This window comes from Crotalus tigris, unplaced genomic scaffold (assembly GCF_016545835.1).
Source record: "Crotalus tigris isolate CLP2741 ecotype Arizona unplaced genomic scaffold, ASM1654583v1 scf7180000019478.12717781048:2074007, whole genome shotgun sequence".
Classification (NCBI taxonomy): domain Eukaryota; kingdom Metazoa; phylum Chordata; class Lepidosauria; order Squamata; family Viperidae; genus Crotalus; species Crotalus tigris.
The window spans coordinates 1,332,221-1,340,260 of record NW_024097560.1 but is presented as its reverse complement, the minus strand read 5'-3'; the positions used below and the strand labels follow the sequence as shown (position 1 = coordinate 1,340,260).

At 48.2% G+C, this 8,040-nt stretch overlaps 1 protein-coding gene across 1 annotated transcript; it reads left to right on the top strand.

Moving 5' to 3' along the window:
* The first annotated feature begins 2,475 nt into the window (after window positions 1-2,475).
* Window positions 2,476-5,635, top strand: SELPLG (selectin P ligand). The gene is made up of 2 exons (XM_039362686.1): window positions 2,476-2,573; window positions 3,671-5,635. The coding sequence occupies exons 1-2, from the start codon at window positions 2,495-2,497 to the stop codon at window positions 4,981-4,983; spliced, it is 1,392 nt and encodes a 463-aa protein (XP_039218620.1). The 5' UTR covers window positions 2,476-2,494; the 3' UTR covers window positions 4,984-5,635.
* Window positions 5,636-8,040: the final 2,405 nt, after the last annotated feature.

Here is an 8,040-nt window from a genome sequence, read left to right as displayed (position 1 = left end):
CCTCTTGCCAAGCGTCCCACCCAGAGTCTTGCAGAGGCTGCCTTCTCAAAGCTCCTGGTCTTGCTCAGCAGTGACTCCTCAGCGGTTCCCAGGGGGCGAGAGCCACGTGCCACGGTGCTGTGTACCAATTGCTGAGAAGGGAAAAGATTGCAACCTGGTGTGTGTGTGTGTGCACGTGCACGCACCTTGGATGGGCCCCAGAGTCAAAACGCCAGAAGGATTCTGGGAATGCGATGCTGTCAAAAGCCAGAGACCTTTCAGGAAAGATCCTCATGGGGATAGAAGCCTGTCGTACAGCTTTGAACGTGGGGAATGTTACAGATAGATTTGGGCAGTTTAAAGGCTAATCCATGGATGAATATTTCTAATGTCGTCCTGTGACTTTTGTTCAGCCAACAATTCTATTCCTTCTGGGCCTTCAGAGAGTCTCCAGGGGCTCAAAGTCCTAAGTCTGGAAGGTAGTTGGTCTCTTTGCTCCAAGCATGATGTGCCTACCATGTTCAACCCCCCCCCTCCACACACACATGCACCTCTCTCTGGCTGCTGCTACACAGCTTCATGGGGGGTTAAAGTCCCACTGAGCTGCCTTTCTCATCCACTGTTTTGGGAGGGTCCCTAAAGTGGCCGTTAAAAAGGCCAGAAAAGGTTAGAGAAAAGAAGTCATGTGGACAGATAAGGGGACGTTTGCAGGAAATGGGCTGGAGGCAGCAGACCCAGCGAGATAAGATAGTGTAGAACAATGATATGAAGGAGTGGGAAAGTTAGAGAATATTGGTGGTGGTGAATCCTGAGTTGGGGGAGGCTGGAGGAGTCTGGTTCCCTTGGGCTAGAGAAGAGTTTTCAAAGGGCCTCATTATTTACACTGCCAAACTCTTAAGTTTTTCCAACTTGGCATCTTCCGGACTGTGGCTCCCAAGAGTCGCAGCCAACACCAAGAATTCTGGGAATTGTAGTCTCGAAGATGGAGAAAGCCGTTACGTACATCAGGTCAGCTTCACCTTCGGGCATGTTTTGTGTTTACAGTCAGCAGAAGTTTGGAGATCAGGGGTGGGCAATTATGGCCCCTTTACAACCTGTGGAGGGAATTCTGGGAGTTGTAGTCCACAGATCGTAAAGGGGCCACAGTTGCATCTCCTTATTGAAGAGGGAAGGAACGCGATCATTCTCTTTCAGAAACATGTGTGCTCTCTTCTGCCCCAACAGTATTAGTTACCCTGGTGTGGTTCTTGCAGGGCGGGTGAAAGTCCCTCAGAAGCTTCCTGGGCCATTGCTGTTTCATTTAACTGGACGGGTGATGCTGGGCCCGCAGCTTCTTGCCTAAACCGTGGCCAGCCATGGCCTCCGAGGGGGTGTGCTGGTAGAAGACCTCCCGTTGTGTCATGTCCAAATACTTGCTTCCAATTTCAAATGATTAAAAGAAAATTAAGTACCAAACCCACATTGTGCACCAGCTTTTTCTGGAAGAGGCTACTGGGAGCCCTGGGGGTGACTGGTTGGTTCGGCAAATGTGTAACTCAAGCCATCAAAGTGTGTTCCCTTTCGAGGCTGGCCGGGGGGGGGGGGGGCTTCTGCTACAGTGAGGAGTTGACCTGTCCTGCTGAGGCTGAGACCTCAAGTTAGGACGCCCGTTTTGAGAAAACACCTTTGTGCATCTCAAGACGGACAAGCTTGAGAACACCGTGTGTTCTTCCCCTGGAAGAAGATCTCACTCAGCTCCCAGAAGTAGTTCCTCCTCCCCCTTCTGGAAGAGGCAAGAAGGAAGATCAGACGGTTGCTGGGCTACTTTCCAGGAAAAGGGGGGGGAGTGTCAGGATGCAGCATCTCCCTGTCCTACAAAAATTCACAGGTGGCCTCCTTTCTAGGAAGTGACACTTGGTGGATTACACATCGGTGTCACTTCCCTCCAGGCATGGCAGGAAATCTCAGCTGTGCAGGCTCTTCACCCCAAATTCAGGAACTCTGCAGCAGACGAGCACAGCTGGATTAGTTGCAGGCAATCTCACAGCTGTTTGTGTGCAAATCAGCTGCTGGCCCTACTTCAAAATCCAGGTGCTCTGGGGTCACCCAACGGCTTTGCCCCCACCCCGAGATGCTGTGCATCTTACCCAGCCTAGTGTCACTCCTTACACCCCAAACCTGCACCACTTCCAGATTGGCACAGCAATATGACATCTTGGCCACTGGAACTCTTGATTTGGAAACTTCCAGGTTTATTTTGACCAATTTGACATTACACGATGGTGGTCCTTGGAGACCCCCTCCAGACGGTTGGCCTTAGGCCCCTCCATACCTGTGAAGAGATGTGTCGCCATCCTGAGCTGGTCCTGCACCTTCTTAGTGCAGAGAAACCAAGCACGGAACCGCCTTGCTGATAAAAGCGCAACGCCACCCTTCCTGAGCCCTGATCTGGTGCAAAGTCTCATAACCACAGTTCTTCTTTTGCTACTCATACGCACAGCCTTCTTCCTCCCCCCCCCCCCAAGGAAGCTGCATCATGTGTCCTCCAAACTGCTCTTCTGATTTCGCATTCTCATGCTGCCCTGACACAGGGTTCCTGTTTTCTCTCGTAGCAGGTAAGCCGGTCTCAGCCGGAGGGGAAGGCGCGGGGATCTCTCTCTCGGCGCTGGCTAGGAGAACCAGGCAGCCAGAAGAGCCAGTGCTAAGGGTAGCCTCTGTCCCTCACAGATGTCTTCTCCAGCTCTTGGACCAAAGGGCCGTTTACACTCCTGGCTAAGTTTCCTTTGGGTGGCAGCTGAGCTGGTTCGCTAAGGGGGGGCACCTGAGAGTAGGACATTGTGGTGGTGGATGATAGTGGTGGGGAGAAGAAGCAGCCTCGGGTTCTGGCCAGGCGGTAGGCTCCTGGAGGCAAACTGGGTTGCGGAAGGTGTAATCCAGAACTTCATTCCCAGGGATGGGGCTGATTGAAAGTTGCTTTGGGGTCTCTGATTTAGTGAAGATAAGCAAAGAAACTTCACTTCATTTGTGCTGTGCTCCTCCCATATGTGGATCGGTGCAAAGAGGTTGATAACTTCAAGTTCTAAAGAACTGAATTCGCTCCACCGGTGGCAATTGCTTGTGTTCCCTTCTTGAGTGCTGTGGGGCATTACGGAAGTGAGCAAGTGGGTACAACCACCTCTCTGAAAAGAGAGCAAGGCTGGGCTGCAACTTGTGGTAAACTCATAGGAAACTTTCTTAGTCAGTCCTCCTCCAGAATTCTCTGAAATTGAAACTCTGAGCTGATTTACAGGGACTGTCCAGGCTTCTTATGTGGTGCTTCTGGCCGTCATCTATGTGCAAGAATGCCACAAAAGTATCTCCATGGGGGTGGGTAACGTAAATATTAGTATGACTGTTCCTTCTCTCTGGTGAGCATCCCTCTTGGCCCAAATGAAGCCAGAAAAGTTGTTCTCAGAAATGAGGATCTTAAAACGGGGAAGGTGGAGCCCAAGTGCTCCGGATATCTTCCTTGACCTGCTTTAATTTTTCATCATCTTCTAGATAAAAGACCTTTTCCCATCCTGTGTTCACTGGGTAAGTTGGATGTTGAGCCCCCTACTCCCGTGGTTTCTTAGCTATGCTGGAGATGTTTTTGTGAAGGAAAAAGTAGAGGGTGATTATTTGTGTGGACACCTCATAACCCATGTCTTTTACTTTCTCCTACTTGCATCAGGTAAAATGGCCTCCTGCTGGCTCTTCTTGCCCTTGGTTCTCTCAGGCTTCCTCATAGTTGCTGACTTCAAGAGCCTACAAGATGGCACCAGCACAAAGAACGTGGAGTCTCCTGCCAACACAAGCGATTGGAAGTGGAAAGCAGCAGCTGATGGAAGTAAGGGATCCTCTCAGTTGTTCCTTCAAAAAAGACAGGAACCAATCACAAAACATGCCAAAAGGCCTCCAGCCCTTCCAACAGCTTCAAGCCTCTCAAAGGTTCTGCAGGGAGAGACCACCTCCTTTCCTGTGGAGATTATGACCAAAATTGCATTCAAAGCTTCCCCGAAGAACATGCTGCCTGAAACAAAAACCAAGACAAGCATCCAAGCATCCAAGCTTCTTCCCCAGGAAGCGACTGTGACGTGGCCGTGGCTGGTTGATGCCACCTCCAAACCCCCTCAGGCATCTCTTTCCACAGAGACATTGGAGCCAGACTTTGAGACCACCAGGCCTGTCCCCCAAAGAAAAGACAGATTCTCTTCTTTGTCAAAAAAAGTCACACCTAGTTTGGCACTCTTGGATGAGCTGGTATCTGCTGCGTCCTCTCACAATCTGATTGACGATTCCGGGTTTTCCACAGCTACCCAGAAACACATCCCACACTCTCCTGGGCCAGACTTAAAGTCAAAAATAAAAATTCTTCCCATAACAGCTACATCTGGTTCCACTGCAATGCCACAACATCTGGATGAAATCTTGTCTACATCTCAGACTCTGGAGGAGGACACAGATTTTTCCACAGCCCTCCATAGCTTGGACTCAGGTGGGCCAGGCCTAAATCCAAGGGCGAAACCCCTCCTTGCAACAGCCACACCTGAGCCCCATAAAACACAGAAATGGCTGGATGAAATGGTCTCTACCTCCTTGGCTTTTTCTACACGGTCCCCAAGACAAAGCTTGGGTGTTACCACATCGGGGTCCTCAGCCACCACCCAAGGGGAATCTCCCTTTGCCAAGGACATCAACCTTCTGATGGGAAAGTGCTTGCTGGCCATCCTTCTCCTGGCCCTGGTGGCCGCCATCTTCATTGTGTGCTCTGGGGTCCTGGCCATCCTGTTGTGGCGTCAGAAGAGAGCCTACAGACTGGGCCAGGCCAACCACACAGAGATGGTCTGTATCTCGTCCCTGCTCTCTGCTGAAAAGGAGGAGGAGGAGGAGGAGGAGAGGAGGAGGAGGCATCCCAAGGTGAAGCGGGTACAACTTCTCGGGGACACAGCGTCTGAGACGGAGGCGGACAACCTAACCCTGAACAGCTTCCTCCCAGAGCATTAACAGGGTGCTTTTGTGGTGCTCCAGACATCTCTGGTCCACCTTCTTAGAGCCTCTTGATCTTCTCCAAGACGGTCCTCTGCACCCAGATGACTCTATCTGCGGTACATCCGTATCTTCTCATCTGGGTGGACCTAACGCTCTGACTCATGCATGCATGTGTTTGCCTGCTATAGAAACCCAACATTTACATTTTGCAAACTGTCGTTTCTTGGAGAACTATTGTGGCTTGTTAAAAACAAGACTTTGCCTAGCGTTTTTCTGCAGCCTGCAGATCAAGTTAGGGGTGAAGAAAGGAGACATTCTGAAATATGTAAATTATTTGTTAGTTAGATTTTACTCGGTTTCCTCCCAGGAGCTCAAGGCTTCGGTCCTCTCTGTTCCCCCAGACCCTGAAGATCGTATTCAGCTACTCCTCTGCCACAGGAAGAGTTCTCGTTTCCTTTTTTTGAAGCCATCATGTCTAGAAAGTAACAACTGAAGCGTGAAGTCTCAGCATTAGAACAGACCTAGACAGTTCCTCTTTTTTGTATTTTGCTAGAGAATTAAGATTTCTAGACTGTTTTTGAGATGGGTTTATGTTTGAATTTGAGTTGACTGGAGGGGGAGTCTTAAGCAATCAACATTTAAAATAATTAAACATTTTGAAACGCAACAGTGGTTGTAGCATCCCTGGAACCAATCGGCCAGTGCAGAAACATTGTATTCTGGGCCCAGCCCAGATCCTGTTGTGGGATGTTCAGAAACTGGAAAGTCCCATTTCCCTAATCTGGGCTCCTTGTGCCTGGCTTGGATTTTGCTCTCACCTCAGTTCTAAACTTTCTCTTCTCTCTTCCAGTTTTGCAACAAAACATAAAGGAAATTTTTCTCTTCCTGCCATTTGTTTTTGGGTCCTTGTATCTACAAACTACTCAGCCCCTCCTCATCCACCTTCAACTTTCTTCTGGTTCCCTATTTCTACTTCATTGTTTTGATTTCTCTTCCTCACCACCCAGACCTTGGTCATGGGTACCACCTGCCAGCCACAATCTCTCTTTTTTTGGCATTTAGTAGGACTTGTTTTGCAGAAAAGTCCTTCATTTTTTACCAGCTGGTCTCTAAATTTGAGGTGCAGTTTTTTAAATTGTTGTGATAGCGATCCTCAAACATTGGAGACCATTGCAGGCAAAGGAAGGAGGGAAAATGGCTTGTAAAAACGGTATGAATTAAATGAAAACAATCAGCAAAATACTTTGGGGGGAAATATTGCCAAAATTGCAGATGGATTGTCTGTGGACTTTTGACCAAAACAGAGGGAAAAAATGGTGCAGAAATGGGTAGAATTCATTTCTCATCATTGCAGAAAGGAAACATATTTATCCACCTCTTATTCTGATGGATAATTCAACTGCCTCCCGGAATCTCCAGAGTAGGTGTGGAAGCTTTCCAGGAATGTATCTCAGCTAGACTTCTCCTGAACCTGCAGGTTCTGAGGAACCTCATAGAAGTTCCTCCTCTGTGTGGGAGAGAGAGGACGGACATTGGCAGGCCCCTGAGTTCAAAGCAATGGCCAAACCTTTAGTCTTAAAGATGGGCAGTTTTTCTAAAGGAAGCTCACAGGTTCTGTATGTTCCCTTTTCAAGAGGCTTTTCTGCCCGTAATCTTGCAACATCAGCCCGAGAGGAAAACATCTCGTTGGGCCCTTGGAGATGACTCAGAGGGGGCCAGGCCTGCCTCTGATGCAAACCTGGGATGGAAACTTGTTTTGCAGAACCCCCCTCCCCCCCAGGAAGGTCTCAGCCACTGTGGTTAAGGCAGGGTCTCCATTCTGCCAAATGCCCAGCCGGGCTGCCTTTAAGGGAGAGAAAAAAATGCAGCTTTCAAAGGAGCCCCTTTGAGAGAGGGGAGGGAGGGAGGAAGGAAGGAAAGGGCTTTTGGTTTCTGATGAGTTGTTGGTTTTGAATAGAATCCTACAAAACTGAAATCTACCTCTGTGCTGACCGATCTCAGATGTTCATAATGGAAACACTTTTTTCCTGTTGTAGCATCAGATAAAAAGGTTTTCCACTTAGACTGTGAAATTTCAGGGGTGTTTACAGACAAATCTTTTATTGTGCAATTCTCTTCTTTTACTTGAATATGTTCTAGAATCTAGGGAAAATCCCTCATTCGCAAATGTGTTAGAAATGCCACGTATCTCATCCATTCCTGGATTATTATTTTTTTTAGAGTAACCGGAGGAACATTTTTTTTAAAAAAAAATGTTTAATACTTTTTGAAAGCACTGAAAAGTTCCCAGATGGGTTGCTCAGATTTCGCACCATAGCCCTCCTGTTGCTTCCCAGCCTGAAAATGCTCCTTGGAGTTGTGACACATCCTTGACCACTAACATTTTGGGAGAAGCATTTGAAGAAGACGGAAAGCCCTCTTGACCCACAATATAGTAAAAGACAACACTCCTCATTGCCACGAGATGGCGGCCCAAACCAGGAAGACCATTAGAGAGACAGAGAAGTGTAAACATCACTTTAGACCTGGTCTTTCACTCTCCCTATTTATATCCTATTTATTGATATTTGCAGATGTTGATATATTTTAAACACATAGCCAGACTTCTATAGACGTGGATGCACACAAAACACATCAACTGTGCATCAATTTAGAAGCACATTTGACACTGCTCTGAATGTAATGGGGATATAGACATATGTAGGTCCAAAACGTGCAGGAATTTTGCCTTCAAGGTTTATTCTCAGCCCGAGCAAAATTGGCAAGTGCTGTCATGGGGGGGGTCATAAATCACTGGAATTTGATCCATTATTGCTTCCACCCGCCTGTCAAGGAAAGCCCAGCATCAGCCTCTTTCTGTCTGTCTGCCAGCTCTCTTTGCCCCAAATACTAACTGCTGTTGCAGTTGCAAGAGGAGGTGTCTGCTTTGTCTTGAAGATCCAAAGACTGCGCTCCATGTCCCATCTTTCCTTGGCAGCTCCTGTCTCCTCCTTCCTTGTCTGTTGTTGATTTATCCCTGCTCTGCAATTCAAACCAGATGTGCTCCAGCCTAAACCCCCATTAGTGCTGGCA

Bases quoted from the DNA above. Each gene is read 5' to 3' on its own strand.
- SELPLG (XM_039362686.1), top strand. From the start codon at position 2,495: ATGTGTCCTCCAAACTGCTCTTCTGATTTCGCATTCTCATGCTGCCCT. The intron at 2,574-3,670 runs GTAAGCCGGTCT...TACTTGCATCAG, and splicing joins CCTGTTTTCTCTCGTAGCAG to GTAAAATGGCCTCCTGCTGG.